Source organism: Pseudorca crassidens, chromosome 21 (assembly GCF_039906515.1).
Source record: "Pseudorca crassidens isolate mPseCra1 chromosome 21, mPseCra1.hap1, whole genome shotgun sequence".
In the NCBI taxonomy this organism is placed as follows: domain Eukaryota; kingdom Metazoa; phylum Chordata; class Mammalia; order Artiodactyla; family Delphinidae; genus Pseudorca; species Pseudorca crassidens.
This window is the reverse complement of record NC_090316.1, coordinates 4,758,254-4,775,952: the sequence shown is the minus strand read 5'-3', so window position 1 is coordinate 4,775,952 and position 17,699 is coordinate 4,758,254. Positions and strand designations below refer to the sequence as shown.

Below are 17,699 nucleotides of genomic sequence, written 5' to 3'. Positions count from 1 at the left end.
TTGGATGATCTGCATTTCCTGTGCTGGTTTCGCTCTCCTGTGCTCCCTCCTAAGGATGCAGAGCTTAAGGACTCAGGCCTGGCCCCTCTTCTCTTTTGTTTGCATTCACCCCCTCAGTGATTTCGTCTAGTCTCTTAGCCTTAAATAGCATCCGTATCCTAAGGACGCTCAGATTTTTATCTCCAGCGTGAACCTCTCCTCTGACGTCCCAACTTGTCTGATTGTCTACTTAGCATCTCCAGTTGGGTCTAAAAGACATGTCAGAGTCATCGTATCTAGAACTAAACCCTGTCTTCTGCTCAGACCCACTCAGTCAAAGTCTTCTCATTTCAGTTGTTGGCATTTCTGGCCTTGAGCTGCTCAGACCTTGAAACCTATCTTTCTTTTTCTCCACATCCTGCATCCAACCCATCAGGAAACACTGAAGGCTACACTTTTAAAATATAGCTAAATCCAGCCTTTAGATCTAACTTCCAGATTACAGAGAAATACAGAGGACAGAGGAATAGGTTAAACTGAGTCACAAGGAAAGGATCAGGAAAATCCAGAAAGTGCGATATTTCACAGGACAGTTGACCTGGTCTCTTCAGCAAGTGAATGTCAAGAGAAGAAAGGAACGGGGTGGATCCTTCTAGATCACAGAGTCCAGAGAGAAAGACACTGACCAAACGCATCACGTGGTTCTTCTGGAAGACCTGCCGCGTGCAGAGCGTGGATGCCCCGGAGGACGTCATGCTACGTGAGAAAGCCAGTCCCAGGGGGCAGACTGCACCACTCCACTTCTGGGAGGTGTCTGAAGTGGTCAGACTCATGGAAGCAGAGTGAAGTGGTGGCTGCCAGGGGCTGGGATTTGGGGGAAATGGGAGTTGCTGTTCAACAGGTGTAAAGTTTCAGTTGCATGAGATGCATAAGCCCTTAAGGCCTGCTGTGCAGCGCTGTGCTTGTGGTTCATAGCACTGTACTCTGGTCTTGAATGTCTCTCGAGAGGGCAGAGCTCATGTTAAGTGTTCTTACCACAGTTTCAAAAACAAAAACAAATGCAATGCATGAAGCTTGGATCTTGTGTGAACAAAGACATTTCAAGGATGTAATGGAGGAAATTTGAATACAGATTGAGTATTAGGTGGTATTCTGGGAGTGTTTCTTTGTTATGTTAGGTGTAGTATCAGAACCATGGTTAGTAAGGCACAGGAAAGTGCCTTACTTATCACAGATGTATAGTGGAATTTTTAGGAGTAAAAAAGTTTTATGATAAAAATTATTACCTTTACTGCTACCATATTGGTCTGGCTGCCGTCATCTCTTGCCCATATCATGTTGGTAACTTCCTGACCAGTGTCGGTGTTTCTGTAGTTGCCTGCCCCAGAGTCTCATGTGAACCCAACAACCACAGTGAGGTTTTCTGCTTAGAGCCCTGCACTGGTGCCCCATTTCACTCAGGGTAAAAGCCAAAGGACTCACAGTGATGTATCAGAGCCCTAGTGACCTGAGCCCTTGGTACCACTCAGACCGCATTCCATTTTTTTTTTTAACATCTTTATTGGAGTATAATTGCTTTACAATGGTGTGTCAGTTTCTGCTTTGTAACAAAGTGAATCAGTTATACACGTACGTATGTTCCCATATCTCTTCCCTCTTGAACTCTGACCTCATTTGCTGGCGTTCTTTCCCACAGCAGCACCCTGCTCGTCCTCACACGCCTTCTGCTGGGGGCATCGTGCGTGGCCCGTCCCTCTGCCTCGGATGTTTATCAGTCAGATGTCCACATGCTGCCCTTCCTCACCAGCTGCCAGTCCCCACTGAGAGCTGTCTGCCTCTCCACCTAGCCCACCCTGACCACCTGTTCAGTATCGCCGCCGCCCTTACCTCCCAGAGCCCCTTGTCCTGCTCTAGAGTAGGTGTTCTGTAAATGCTAGCTAAATGAATGAATATGGAATTATGAACTTGGAAATGAAAAGAAAGCAACTTTTATCTTCTTTTATCCTTTATCTCCAAGAAGAGTTCACCACTCTGTCATTTTCCATCAACAGTTTCCCTGATACCAACTCGATGTTCTGACACCAGCTTCCTGAGGTAGCTCAGACCCACAAGTTAAGGTCACAGTCCTTTGATTCTGACCCTCGGGGCAGACTCGGCAGTTAAGGCCCCAGTCCCACAAGACTGTCCCCGCTGCAGACGCCAGGTAGATATGGATGGGGTCCGTGGGGCACCCACACTTCTGCCCAGCCAACTGCAAATGCAGGAGTTCCCATGAACCCCCTCAGGTTTGATATTTGCGAGAATGACACAAAACTCAGGGAAGCTCTATACTTATGATTACATTTTTATTGTACAGGATCCAACTCAGGAACAGCCACATGAAGGAGATGCACAGGGACATGTGGGGTAGAGGCAGCGCAGAGCTCTGGGACCCCGTGAGCCCACTGCCTTCCCAGCACAGTGATGTGCTCACCCACCCCGAAGTTCTGAACCCTGTTGTTTAGGGTTTTATTGGGGGGTTTCACTAAAGAGACATGAGTGAAGTCGTTAGCCACGTGTTTGAACTCCGCCGCCAGTCCCTTCCTGGAGGTCAGGGGGTGGGGCTGAAAATTCCTCTGGGACCAGCCCTCGTCCTGAAGCTGTCTGTGGGTCCCACAGTGAATCACCCTGTTAGCATAAGCTCCGGTGTGGCTGGAAAGAGCTCATGATGAGTTATAAAAGACACCCCATCACTCAGGAAATTCTCAGGGTTTTAGGAGCTCAGCACCAGGATCCAGGGACAGAGGGCAAATATATTTTTTATTCTGCCACAACTGCATATTGATTGAAAGAGCAAGATCAGAAGTAGTTGTGCCTCTAAGTGCCATTATGTTTTATTTTCAGAGTTAAAGAAAGAGGGAAAAAGAAAGTAAATGAGACCAAAAGAGGTAAAATGAAGGCCAAGCTGCGGACAGCGGTGGAATGCCTCTTTTTATTTATGGGACCTGATTGCCTGCCCTTGGTTTAGAGCCTGTGCCTCTGCGCCTCTGTTTCTCTTTCTAACACTGCAGGGGCTAAAGCATAATTTGCTTTATTTTTGTTGTCATCAAGGATGCGAAATATAAATGTCATAGCCAACTCTTGAATATCCATTTAGTGGCAGGGGACCAAAATGATTGTTTTAGGTAATGAAAGGATGATTAGAAAATAGACCTAAGAGGGACTTCCCTGGCAGTCCGGTGGTTAAGACTCCGAGCTTCCGTTGCAGGGGGCACGGGTTTGATCCCTGGTCAGGGAACTAAGATCCTGCATGCTGCACAGCGCGGCCAAAAGAAAAAGGAAAATAGACCTAAGAATTAACGTATCTATTTTAAAAAATAGTAACATTTGCTAATAAAAATGTCATATTAAGAAATTGAGTCAAAATACAGTGTTTGTTTCGGACCCCATCTTAATTTGGGGGACTTCAATAAGAATATTATGGTACTTAAATAATTTAAGCAGTAGAAATAAAATTTAATTTTTTGGTTTCTGTGGAAGCAGTTGACTGCAGGATGACAGTGTATTCCTGGAATTGTGTTAACGGATTAAAATCAATGGGCTTTTCCTTTAGCTTAAGCTATGACTGGTGCATAAGTTACAGCCGAATAGATGTGCTGGGAAAGTCGAGGAAATGGCTTCATATGTTTTGTGGCTGGTTTGTGTCATTTCCTTAACAGGAGTCAGGACATAGTAAGACGCTAAAGATGGTTTCTGGCTCATGAAGAACATTCCGAGTAAGATTATCCCTTGTCATTTACGTATCTGTGCAGAACTATAATCTGTTAATATGTTGGAGAAAATCACCTTTATGCTGTTTGATCCTAGCCTGAGAACGTTTATTAAGGGGTACTTAGAAAACATTGCTGAAATTGTAAACTACTTAGCGAAACAGAGTTATGGCTAGATGCCTGCATATTTGAGTCAAGTTCATGACTAGGAAAAGTATTGAATGGAAGAATGCTGTGGACTACTATTGTTTTTTTTTTTTTAATTGAAGTATAGTTGATTTACAGTGTTGTGTTAATTACTGCTGTACAGCAAAGTGATCCAGTTATACATATATATATATATATATATATATACTTTTTTAAAATATTCTTTTCCATTATGGTTCATTAGGTGATATTGAATATAGTTCACTGTGCTATACAGTAGCACCTTGTTGTCGATCCATTCTATGTCTAAAAGCTTACATCTGCTAATCCCAACCTCCCACTCCATCCCTCCCCCAACCCCCTCCCCCTTGGCAACCACCAGTCTGTTCTCTATGTCTGTGGGTCTGTTCTGTTTCATAGATAGGTTAATTTGTGTCATAGTTTAGATTTGTGGACTACTATTCTTGCTGTGTTCCGCCCAAGTAGCAGATTGGAAGCTTATTAAATAAAAGTGCTATCACCTTCCAAATGTATTTCAGTGCACAGGTATCAATGAGAACTGCTGTGCGTCAGACGTGAAGTGCTGGGCAGACAGTGGTGAATGAGACAGACACCTGCCCCTGTTGACCATAGAACATCTTGAACGATGTGGGTCTTTGTTCTCTGTGACTAGACGGCTGAGCAGGAAGGAGAGAATTAGCCACAGGCCCTTGGTGGTGTTTGCTAGGACCAGTTTCGTGTTGAACTCTGCTGATCTCTTGTAACAAAAGCGACAGTACCATCAACTCTGCCACTTAACGGTGTGATTGAACCTGGGGAAATTACTTAACTTCTGAGTCTGATATTGCTCAGCGTACCATGGGGACAGCGATACCTTCCTGGCAGTGTCACTGTGAACACAGAGTGCCTGGCTCCATGGTTGGCAGGTTACTGGTGCTGAGTACATGGTGGTAATGGCTGTCTTTTGTCGTCTTCCCGCCCAGCTCAGGCACATTCTGAGGCTTTGATGTGGTCATCTTTTAGGCAAGAAGCAAACTGTATCATAGTGATTGGTTTGAAATACTTTATTCAGATTTTTCTGAGTTCTTTGATTCATAAGAAGTGTTGCTCTAAGTTGTAAATGAAGTATCCCATAATCTTGGAGTTCTCAGAGTATATAATTTTAGACATTTTAATTTTTTTTTAAATAAATTTATTATTTTATTTTTGGCTGCATTGGGTCTTCGTTGCTGCGCGCAGGTTTTCTCTAGTTGCGGCGAGCGGGGGGCTACTCTTCATTGCGGTGCACGGGCTTCTCATTGCGGTGGCTTCTCTTACTGCGGAGCACAGGCTGTAGGCGTGCAGGCTTCAGTAGTTGTGGCATGTGGGCTCAGTAGTTGTAGCTCGCAGGTTGTAGAGCACAGGCTCAGTAGTTGTGACGCACAGGGTTGCTTATTTGCTCCGCGGCATGTGGAATCTTCCCGGACCAGGGCTTGAACCCATGTCCCCTGCATTGGCAGGCAGATTCTTAACCACTGCGCCACCAGGGAAGCCCTCTTAGACATTTTAAAGCATTCTTTTTTATAAGTTAAGGGGTTTCCTGTTGAAATATAAGTATCTTTTAGCTGTGTGGCCCTGAATTTCCACTTAGCTAGTAAGTTCAGTGCCTTTGGCTTTGGGTAATCACCACCCATTTAGCACCAGACTCACAGATTGCCCTACTTATGATTGTCATTTTTGATTGGAAAGACTATTACTTGATTGGCAATGATTATGATTTTTAGATTACAGTTTTTTTGATTATTAAAAATATGGAATATTTTTTACTTTCTGAGCTATTTTTATAACAATTCTTTAATATCTCAGTAGAATTCACTTAAGTTGTTTTTCTTTGCATTATGTATTTTCACAAGAGGTTTTAAGCAAAGAGGACACTTTGGGGGGGTTCTCTGCCCAGTTTACAGGAGTCCCTTTCTCTGAGACCTGAAGTTGTGGGTGTCCTACTTGTGGCTCTCCATCCTTTTGGTCACATACAATCGGACTAGGGATGAAAAACAGACTGTAGCTGTATTATTTGGAGTTTCCTGGGAATTTAGAATTGGGATTGAGTTATGGCTGGTCTTCAAAACTATCTTCTTGAACTGGCATGGTGAAGACTTGGAGTGTGTGTGTGGCTCTCTTCAGCGTTGTGTGGAGAAACAGAAAAAGTTGGTCTTCAGAGAGAAAACAAATAGATGGGCAGAAGCAAAGGTGAAAGTCAGAAGGGGAGTACTGTCTGGATTCTTAACAGCTTTGCAGATCCTAATTTCACTACTCAAGGAGGCCCAGCTATCTTTATGTACCATAACATACATCAGTGGTCTTCCAGTAAGTTCCCTTTTTTTGCACAGTTTTGCTCAAATTAGTTTCTGTGACTTAACAGCAAAAGAACCTTGACTAAAGAAGCTAGATGAAGCTTAAAACAAAAATAGATGGGTATGAATATCTACATGCAGAAGGAGGAAGTTAGACCCTTTACGTACACTATGCACATGGATCATAACTTCAATTTAAAACTAAAGCTGTGAGAATCTTAGAAGAAAACATAGAAGTAAATCTTCCTGACCTTGGATTAGGCAAAACCTTCTTAGATATAATACCAACAGCAAAAGATAGATAAATTGAACGTTATCAAAAATTAAAAACCATTGTGCTGCAAATTATGCCATCAAGAAAGTGAAAAGATAACTCACAGAATGTGCGAAATTATTTACACATCTTATATCTGATAAGGTGCTTTTACCCTGAATACTGAAAACAAAAAAAAAAACAAACCGAAAAAAAAACCACCTCTCACAACTCAATAATAAAAAGACAATTCAGTTGTTTAACAGGAAAGAGTCTGAATAGACTTGTCCCTAGAGGATATACAGGTGGCCAATAAGCACATGAAAAGATGCTCAATGTTGTTAGTCATTAAGGAAGTGCAAATCAAAACCACAGTGAGAGGGACTTCCCTGGTGGCACAGTGGTTAAGAATCTGCCTGCCAACACAGGGGACACGGGTTCGAGCCCTGGTCTGGGAAGATCCCGCATGCCACAGAGCAACTAAGCCCGTGCACCACAACTGCTGAGCCCATGCGCCACAACTACTGAAGCCCGCACGCCTAGAGCCCGTGCTCCGCAACAAGAGCAGCCACTGCAATGAGAGGCCCACTCGCCGCAACTAGAGAAAGCCCGCACGCAGCAACGAAGACCCAACACAGCCAAAAATTAAAAAAATAATAAAAATAAATGAATTATAAAAATTTTTTTTAAAAAACACAGTGAGATAATATAATACTTCACACCCACTAGGATGAGCATAACTTTTTAGAGAGATAATAACAAATGTTGACAGGCTGTGGAAAAATTGGACCTGACGTGTTGCTAGCAGGAGTGTAAAATGGTACAGCTGCTTTGGAAAACAGTTTGGTCACACTTCAGATGTTAAACAGAGTTATTACAGGACCGAGCAATTCCACTCCTAGGAACATACCCACATGAAGCATGTATATCAGCTGATGAATAGATAAACAAAACGTAGTGTATCCATAAATGGAATGTTTTTGAGCCATAAAAAGGAATGAAGTGGTGACGCGTCCTACAACATGGATGAACCTTAAAAGCATGCTGAGTGAAAGAAGCCAGACACAAAAGACCCCACACAGTGTATAATTTCATTTATATGAAATGTACAAAATAGGCAAGCCCATGAAAACAGAAAGTAGATTAGTAATTTCTAGAGGCTGGAGAGAGGGAAATGGGAGTGACAGCCAATGGATACAGGATTTCTTTGGGGAAGGTGGAAAGGTTCTAAAATTAGATTGTGGTGATGTGAATGTACTAAAATCCATTGCATTGTGTATTTCAAATGGGTGAGTTGTATGGTATGTGAATTATATCTCAATTTTTAAAAATTTAAGAATAGAGAAATAGACAATAAAGTTAACATGTTAACTTGGATACAGGCTTCAAAAATAATCCTAATAGATTTCTACAGAGAAAACTTAGCTGTAACTTTTTTCCTAAATACTTATGCCTTGGGACTTCCCTGTTGGCGCAGTGGTTAAGAATCCACCAGCCAATGCAGGGGACACGGGTTCAATCCCTGGCCCGGGAGGATCCCACATGCCACAGAGCAACTAAGCCCGTGCACCATAATCACTGAGCCTGTGCTCTAAAGCCCGCAAGCCACAACTACTGAAGCCCACACACCTAGATCCCGTGCTCTGCAACAAGAGAAGACACTGCAGCGAGAAGCCTGTGCACTGCAACGAAGAGTAGCCCCTCTCGCTGCAACTAGAGAAAGCCTGCGCGCAGCAACGAGGACCCAACACAGCCATTAATTAATTAATTAATCAATCAAGCAATTAATTTAAAAAATTCTACCAAAAAATTCTTCTGCCTAAGTATATATTTTTCTTAATAATAAAGTTTTAAAATTCTACATAGCAGGTTACTTTATTTAAAGGTAATTTGACCAAAATTTAGTAGCGGTTGTATTTATCAGTCTGAGTGACAGTGTAAGTTGAAATGTAGATTTTTTTTCCCCTAACATATTTCCCTTGTTGCCATTATGTTTTCTGAGTGAACGGAGGTTGTTGTGTAATGAAAAGATCTTTGGATTTGGCACTTGCTGGAGCAGGACAGAGGTGTTCAGTCTGTGGTCTTGAACAAATAATTTAATTTTTTAGAGCATCGATTTCAGGAACTTTAAAGCGACTATCATACCAGGATAAAACCTTTTTTTTTTTTCTTTCTCGTGTTTATAGAAGTTTTGGAGGTTTTCCTAAGAAAAATAAGCATAAGTATATTCAGCGTCTATCCTTGTTTCAGTTTGTTTGTCCACACCAGTGTTATCTTAGATTTAGGGCTTCTGCAAACAGAAATGGTATCCAACTTTGTCTAATGTCTAGTATTACATAAACAGGTTCTCTGTTTATATTATTTAAAGAAACTGAAATTTTAATAACATTATTGGTGACCTTTGAAGTAGTAGGTGATGGAAGTCATTGAAATATTAACTGAAAAGCTTATTTTAACCTTCTTCCTAATATACGTCCTTTGCCTTTATAAAACAATTGTCATTGATTTTGACTGTTTTTAGATATTAGCATGGTATCTACTAATTATGTTAATTCCAGATTAGTGTATAATTTGAAAAACATGTATTAATTGTATGTTATCACTTTTCACCTTTTAGCTTGCTTTTGATAAAATTATGTTTTTTAATGAGTGATAACAGTTGATTTTAGAGATTTCTACTGTAATTGCATTCGATCTCATGTACATGTATTATTTTGTGGCTCATGTGTGTCAAATACCTCTTTTTGTTGCAGTTAAGTGATAATACAGGACGGGTTTCAATTGTGTGTGTGTGTTTGGTTTTGTTTTAGCTTGAAAGCTACATGATATTAACATGCTAGCCTTTTCTTATTTGCAGAGATCCTGCATATTTTGATGAAAATTGGCTAAACAGAATTAAAACTGAAGTAGGAGATAATTGGAGGCTAAAGGTATTTTCTTTTTATTTTCCTATTTGTTAATTAACCTTTTACTTGGGTGTATATAATACTTGTTGACTTTTGCTCTGATGTGTCTAGTGAGCTTTAGAAACTTAGATAGCCTTTGGTGAAATAATCTAGAATTGAAGATTGGGGTAACCTGGAATTGCTCACCAAGATATAGTCTGAGTTGGTAAAGCATAGTGACTGAGGGCTCGGGCTTCAGAGCCAGACTGCCTGTGTCCACATCCCAGCCCAGCCGCTCACAGCCGCTGGGAAAGTCTTTAACCTTTCAGTGCCTGAGTTTTCCCGTTTGTAAAATGGGGATTGTGATAGGATCTACCTCACAGAGATAAATGAATTAATACATATAATGTACTTAGGACAGTAATGTTAGTTGCTAGTGTTGTTATTAATAATGAGAAAATACTGATCATTATTAACTGTGTCCAGAACACTCAGAGAATGGATTATTTTTATTTCCTTCCTAGTAGCCTTATTTTTCGGTATGCCCCAAGCATCTTTGATGGAAACCCACAGTGAGAAACACAGTTTACACTGCAGCCTCCCACCCGCCTAACTGCATGTTCCTGAATAGTTGAATACGTTTTTAACCTTACTTAATGCAGTAATGTTTTTAGTTTAGTTTTTGAAATATAGATTGCAACCCATCTGTAAATTATTTTTTTAACTTTATATTTTGAAACGATTATAGATTCACAGGGGTTGGGAAAAGAAATGTACAGAGAAGTTCCACATACCTTTCCCCTAGTTTCTCCAGGGCTGACATCTTGTGTGACTGTAATGCAGTAGCAAACCTGGGGAACCGACGTGGATACGATCCACAGCGTGTTCACAGTTCAGTCGTTCTGCACACACTCTTCTGTGTGTGTGCGCCGCCCTGTGTGGCCCTGTCAGCGTGTAGACTCACATAACGGCGATGCAGGCTGCCCCATCCCTGCCAGGTGTCTGGTGGAGCCTCTGTCCCATCAACCACACCACCCTCACCCGAACCCCTGGCCACCGCTGACTTGTTCTCCATCTCTATAGTTTCCTTACACCACCTTGATCTGTGGTCATGACTGGCAGCTTGGAAAACTCTGGAGCCATTTATTTTTAATACACATTGGTAGGGACTCCGAAGTGCAAGTGAGTGAGCGTGTGAAACCCCTGGACTTAAGATGAGCTAAGCGTGGTTTGTCTTTATATTTCCCCATAAAACACGTGTTTGAGGAAAATATTTATTCACTGACTAGATATTGGGTCTGCCAAAATCTAATTCCTCCTTTTCACTAAGCTAGAGTGAATGGATGCTATTTAATTTCTCAATAACCCTTCAAGAACAGGCAATAAAAGTGATGGCTTTTTAACGTTATAACCTGTTTAAAGTCTTGCTGCTAAATCAGCTTATGTTTGCTGCTGCTTCACAAGAGGGAGTTGCGTGTCCCACGCCCGTGCACACAGTGTGCGCGTAAATCCACATGGTCTTCAGTGTCACCAGGGTGGCAAAGGCAGTAACAGAGAGAAAGCGAAATGTTTATTGTACTCTTAATATTCTGAACTGAAAGTAACCATTCCGATTTGCATTCCTATTCTCTATATTTTATCCTATATTATGTTTCTTCAATTATATTTCTTCCATTTTAAGATTGATTTTAAGATACCATTGATTAATTATAAGATTTGTAGCTTTTTTCAGTGGAGAATAAACTACCATTTTAAGTGAAAACATTGATTTTTAAGACTTTCTAATTTAAAATGTTATAATACGAAAAATTGAACACCCTAGAACCAGAGAAAGTATATTATATATTTTCCGTGTCTCCAAATTTTTAGGCATACAAAACATGTTAGTTTTATTTATGAGATTCTTTTTTTTTTTAATATGAAGTTTTCAGTTTATTTTCTCCCTTAAAAATAAGTATGTCTTTGATTAACCACTGGATCCCCCTGCTGTGGAATCTTTTATTTGATAGCTATCACTCCTACAGTCTTCTGTCCTAGGACATCTTCAACTATGAGCATCTACCTGGGGACAGCCAGGTAGATGATCAACAGCATCATATCATGTGTGCATATGACAACGCAAATTCAGCCAGATGAGTTGGGTCAAAAAAAAAAAGGGAAGAAAATAAGTTTACAGTAAATAGTGCAGGTAATTCTGCCCGTGATTTCACCCAGGTAACATGACCAGGAGCCTGCGCTCTGGAGTTGAGTGAGTGTTGGCCCCTCATCCTGTCTTGTTACTGGGATGCTTTTTATAGCACAAGTATCTTGGCAATGCTGAGCGTTATACTAACATTTAAAGATGCAGTAGTATTTTTTTAACCTTATGGCTCCTAAATATTTACTTGGTCTCAGCTGAAGGAAAACACTTTTCTGACCATGGAGGAATTTGGAATCATTCCTTCATAGGTGACTACCTGATTTGTAGGTTGTGTTAGGAGATATCCAAGGGTAATTTTGACTGTAATTTTTGTTTAATGCTCTAAATTTAGAACTTACCCTCTATGTAACATGCAACTCTACTTTTCTGGGTAAAACAGCACTGAGCTCAAGTCTTCACTAAGGATGATACATTTTTTTTTCCATGCAGAAGATCTACATAATTTAATCTTACTGTTAGGTCTTGTTCAGTTACCTTCGAATTTTTGTCAGTGTGGTTAGAACATTGAAAATTTAACATAATTGGATACTTAATTTGCTTTATAAATCTCTTAGATCAAATAAATTAAGCCACTGATAGTCTTTTTTATGATAGTAATTCAAATGTACTGTTGAATTTTATTTTTTATGTTTACTTTATGATTAACAAGAATGATTAGTTGGTTCAGAAATTTTTTAGGTTAAACTATATTTTCATCTGTGATTGCTTTTTACCCAGTTGGTTTCTCTCTCTTTAAACAGATAAGCAATTTAAAGAAAATTTTGAAAGGAATCCTGGATTACAATCATGAGGTAAGGAGTTTTTATCATTCTGCTTGGAAGTATTACTGTAGGATAGTTTAATCTTACAATATTTTACAGTAGTTTCAAGTAAAGGAAATATTACCTTAATGTTAATAATCAGCTTTATCTTCCATTGTATGGTCTCTAAGATGTTGGTTCAAAAAGCTGGTTCACCAGCTATTAGATGTTTACTAGATAATCTTTTTCACTATAATATGGATAGTTTGTGAGTGGTTACTCATTTATGTTGAACTTTCCCTTCTGCTGTCCATTAACTCTCTCCTTTCTTCCCTTACTCGTGAAGGTGGTTTAGAGTCCATGCATAGTTACTAACAAGTCCTGTGCCTACTTCCATTTTATTCCTTGGCAAACCCCTACCCCTAGATTAACTCAGTTTATCCTCTGAGTCTGCATCAGAACGGTCAGGATATCGCTGGGGAAAAAAATCAGGCAGTGGAACTAGTTTTACTTTAAATTTCATGATCACAGATACCAAGTGGACGCAACATAGCCTAGAAACACCTGTGTTATTTCCTTACTGTTTTTTCCCGACAAGCTTACGTGCATTTAAACCTACATCTGTACTTACGTTATCTGTCTTCACCTCAGTGTGTGACTCTGCCGTCCGCCCTACTATTCAAGTCCAGAGCCTACAGATCATCCTGCAGTCCTTCCTTCATTTGATATCATCAGCAAGACCTATAGTTAAATCTCCAAAATACAGTTTTCTCTGTTTCTGCTGCCACCACCCTGTACCGAGCCATCACCAGCTTTTGCTTAGATAACTCGCGGAGTGTGCCCTGATTTCACTTCTGCCCCGCTACAGTCTATTCTCCACTCTCAAGCCAGGATGAGTTTTTAAAAAGGAGAATTTATGTCACTCTCATCCTCCAAGTCATCTTCCATGGTTTCCTGTCGCATCGAGAATCAGATCCATACTTCTTACGAGGAGCCACCGGATGCCACATGACCCTTCTCACCTCCTCTTTCCCTGCTCTTTCCTTACCCATCACACTACAGCCACATTCATCCTGCTTCTGTGCTTTTAGGATCTTCTTTTTTCACTGTAGGGTTATCAGACAGAAACCTACCCGTTTGTCTAAATGTGTCATTTCATTTGGGGCCAGTTTCCCCATGAAGGAAGCCTCCATTCTCTTTGCTTATGTGGGTGTCTTGTTATCAGTATTTTAGAGTCAAATGGAGTGAAGGTGGCCAGGGGAGTCTTCCTGTTGTGGGCATGAACCTATATTTAACTTCTGCTCTTTCTGGTGCCCCCTGGTTCAGAAGCTCTCAGGCTCTACTTCTCTGGAGAGTGCACATCCAGTCTTTCTGGGGAGGTGGAGGGGTCAGTAGTACTCAGTTTCTTTGCTCAGCGTGCATACCACATACCAGATGAGGGACTAAGTTGTTGTGACTCAGGATAGTTATAATTTATGTATGGGAGGTATAAGTAGAAATTGGGAGTGAGATTGGCTTAACTGCTCTGCTCTTAACAGTGAGTTTCTGACAAACTAATCTCTATCAAGTATTTTATTTGGTCATATAGATGTAAATGCAATTCTCATGTTTTTATCTCTGTCCAGATTTTAGGGCAGCAAATTAATGACTTTACTCTCCCTGATGTGAACCTTATTGGGGAGCATTCTGATGCCGCAGAGCTGGGAAGGATGCTCCAACTCATTTTAGGCTGTGCTGTGAACTGTGAACAGAAGCAAGGTAATTTATTTGACGTTAGTGTATGCATGTAAAATAGTTAAGTAAAGTAATACACATTGTATATTTTATATATAAATCCCATGTACAAACAACAACATCTTAAGGCCACCCACAAAGTATGCCATTTTCTGTGATTTTGCTAGTAATCTGTTTTCAAGCTGAAAAGAGTTTTACAGGTTAGAATAAATTTGATTATGATGATGTTCTTCCCCTTTCTGCAAGACTGCATAATTCTTTGAGTAGATTATTTTTAACTACACTGAATGTAATGAAATTTACTGTTAATTGGACAAGGTCCAGCCAAATTAATTAATAATTAATTAATAATAGTCAATTCAGCTATAGGAGTGTAAAGTTCGATATTTTAGATTGCAAGTGCAAAGGGTTTACTTCATAAACATTTACTGAATTCATGCATCATGCCGGGGCTTGGAACACAGTGTCAGACAAAACCAATATAGTACCTGCCCTCACGGAACTTGCAGTTGAGTGGGGTGGGCATTTCTAAGTAGAACCCTTGACTTTAAAAGGCAGATGAAAAATTATTTAATGTAGTTCATTGAATTCAGATAAGAATTTCTTATGTATTTATTCTGTTAGGAGATTCATCAGCTCTTGGAGATGTATAGCTGTTAAGAGTTGGCTCATTATTTATTACAGGGTGTGAATAGGAGAAGGCAAGGATGTTACCTATATCCGTCATTCTATGGGAAGACAATCAAAATATTTGTTGAGCTTCTCACACAGACCAAGTGTTCTCTGTAACACCTGGCTTGAGGTTTTCCCTAAAAATTACATAAATGATGAAAAATTTGAACAGGATTTTAACCTCTCACTGTCCAGAGGGCATGCTCTGGTCTCAGGAACACAGCAGAGAGCTTGGATCAAATGCACTTCTGAGTTGCCGAGTGTTACCTGTCACTGCCCTGGGGGCCCGGCCTCTTTCCTCGTCTGCAGAGGGAGGGCACGACAGCTGGTCGTCGTGAGGAGTCGGTGAAACGGTGTGTGTGTTTGCTTCGCAGCCCATAGCGCACCGCAGACACAAGGGCTCTGTGTTTAGAGGCTGTTTCTCAGTTCCTAGAAGTGAGGCGTTGGCTCAGCGTGCATTTCTCTTGGCTATCTGACTTGTCAAATTGGGGCACGTAAGTGGTGGTGTATTTGAAAAAGCAGAGATTAGCAGTAAAAATGCACTAAAAATAATATTTACCTAGTTCTCCCTCCTGCCTGGTTAACAGAACAAACAGCACTTTTTACAAATTGGGAAACTGAGACTCCTGAGTATTGTTTGACTTGCCCAAGATCTCTTGCTCGTGAGAGGCTAGCGAGGACAAAAACACGTGTCTCCCACATTAGAACTAAATGCTCTTTGTACTGAGCTGAGCTGTAGGCTTTGGACCTAGACGCTCATTTTGCAGGACAGACTCCCTGGTGTAGCCTAGCTCATTCTCCACTGCCTCCTGGATCTGCCAGTAATCATACGTACTTGGATTTTGGACTTTTAAGATTTAACTTTTTTTTTTTTAACTTTTCAAAACTAGTACATTAACGTGGTTCTCATCATCATTTTATCATCCAGCATTTTACGGTGTTCGCGGGGAAGGGCCTTGACGTGGCAACACCGCTTCTTAACTAACGCTTCCCCTCTCACACCTGACTAACCTCCGCCCCCTGTCCCCCGTCACACCCTTCACACCCACAGGGCTGTCGTCCGTCTTCCTCCCATGACTGGGCCACTGCCTCTCCCCACCATGTTCACAGTCTTTCATTCCGATCCCGGCTGTGCCAGCTGCTCTGTAGCCTGGGAATTCTGTGCTTGGTGCCTTGTACCCAACGCTCGTAGGACGCTCCTCACTAACAAACCAAACAAACAAAAAGTTCAGCTCAGACTAAAGGGATTCTTTTTTTTTTTTAAACCGGAAAGTGGTTAAGTTATCATGCACAGTATTCCTACTTTGGGCCTAAGAACGATGCCTGTGGTTTAAGTGTGTTGTGTACACTTGCATATGCATCATTGATTGGGTACAAGCATCCTTACGACAGTACTTCCTTAAAAACATGCTTTGTTTAACTAAAAGCTTTGGCATTAACAACCAGAATGTCGTAATTTAATAGTGCTGTCAAAATTCTTTTTTTTTTTTTAAACAAGTTACCTGTCAAGCAAAGGACTACAGTTTGGCATTCCAAATCCATGAGTTTCTTGCCAGTAGGTCACTGTAACGATTGCACAGTAAGACTCTTTCATATAATATTAGAGTGCTGAGACAATTTTTTTTGGTGATTTTTTGGGTATAGAGTGGAGAGAGGCAGGTTGAGGCTATAATTTCCTAATGACTTTATGTTTTAAAATGTTTCTTATTGGGTGGGGACGGGGGAGTGATGAATTGGGAGATTGGGATTGACATGTATACACTAATGTGTATAAAATGGATGACTAATAAGAACCTGCTGTATAAAAAAATAAAATTCAAAAAAAATGTTTCTTGTTAAAATATATTTACGTATTTGTTGAAATCCAGCTGGCCTATTGATTTTTTATGCTTAATACCTGTTTTTTCATCTATTATTGGATTTGAAAATAATGAAAACTACTTCCAGGGCTTTATTTAGAAGGCAGAATTTTTTTTTTTCAACTTTGGCACTCTGAACGGCTAAGGGAGCCTTCTCTTTTTCGGCATTGGTGAGGGTAAGGTGGATGAAATTGATGCTTTAGCTTATTAGAGACTTGGGTCATTGTTTTAAAGCCCAGGGTTACACAGTGTTTAACTATAGCGTCAGTCTCTATCTTAAATTCACCTTAATTCTTTGTCCTGAGCAGGTCTCAGTATCCCTAAGTTTTTTTTTTTTAATTGTAGAAAATATTAAGGTAAAAATTATACACAATTCAATACTTTGATGTCACATAAGAATAAAACACAGACATCAAAGTTTTATAACATGTAGCAAAGAATAATGTGAAAGATTTTTAGATTTTTAGATTTTAGGAACAGTAATACAGAGTCCTTTCCATTCTGGCCTTAGGCTGTACCGTTTCATTGTTTTACATTCCCGAGATCCTCCATTCCTGTGACCTTTAGCTGTAGCCTCAACTTTATGGGGGGGGGGCAGTTATTTTTAAGGACGGATAAATAATGTGATTTTCAGCCTTTACTTTACCTATGACACATGTATTTAACCATATACGAGGAATTCCGAGGAAGAATCAAAACACAGGAAACTTCTTTTCAGAATTCATGAAGTGTTAGCCTTTACTCCCTTGATTGTCTATAACTTGAACACTGACATTCCAGGTTGTTCTTACTTTCAGAGTACATCCAAGCCATCATGATGATGGAGGAATCTGTGCAACACGTTGTCATGACAGCCATCCAGGAGGTATGTTGGACCTTTGTGCTTACAGTTTGTGAGAAGTTAAAGGAGCAAACGTGAGTTTAAGTAATTGAAGTAGAAATTTTAAAAAGAGATTCTCCTACTCATTTTTTGAGAATTTTTTTCTTCGCACTTATGCTATAGCTTGTCTCATTTTTATTTAAACGTTAAATGTTTATCTTGGAATTATAGATATTCCGTAACAATTCCTAATTTTTTTTAATGCTCTAATGAATTAGGAATAGTAGACTAATTCCTAAAGCCATTATGAATAATATCTATCTTAAAC

At 40.3% G+C, this 17,699-nt stretch overlaps 1 protein-coding gene across 4 annotated transcripts in view; it reads left to right on the top strand.

The window, feature by feature from the left end:
- The window catches only part of HOOK3 (hook microtubule tethering protein 3), a 128,656-nt gene that overhangs the window by 19,591 nt on the left and 91,366 nt on the right, over positions 1-17,699 (top strand). For all 4 annotated transcript variants that reach the window (XR_010939477.1, XM_067721445.1, XM_067721446.1 and 1 more), the window contains exons 3-6: positions 9,319-9,391; positions 12,287-12,337; positions 13,912-14,044; positions 17,349-17,416. Coding sequence is in view for 3 of the 4 variants with exons in the window: in XM_067721445.1 (XP_067577546.1) it covers positions 9,319-9,391; positions 12,287-12,337; positions 13,912-14,044; positions 17,349-17,416 (325 nt within the window). In the remaining variant the exon portion in view is untranslated. The remainder of the gene's footprint in view (positions 1-9,318; positions 9,392-12,286; positions 12,338-13,911; positions 14,045-17,348; positions 17,417-17,699) is intronic.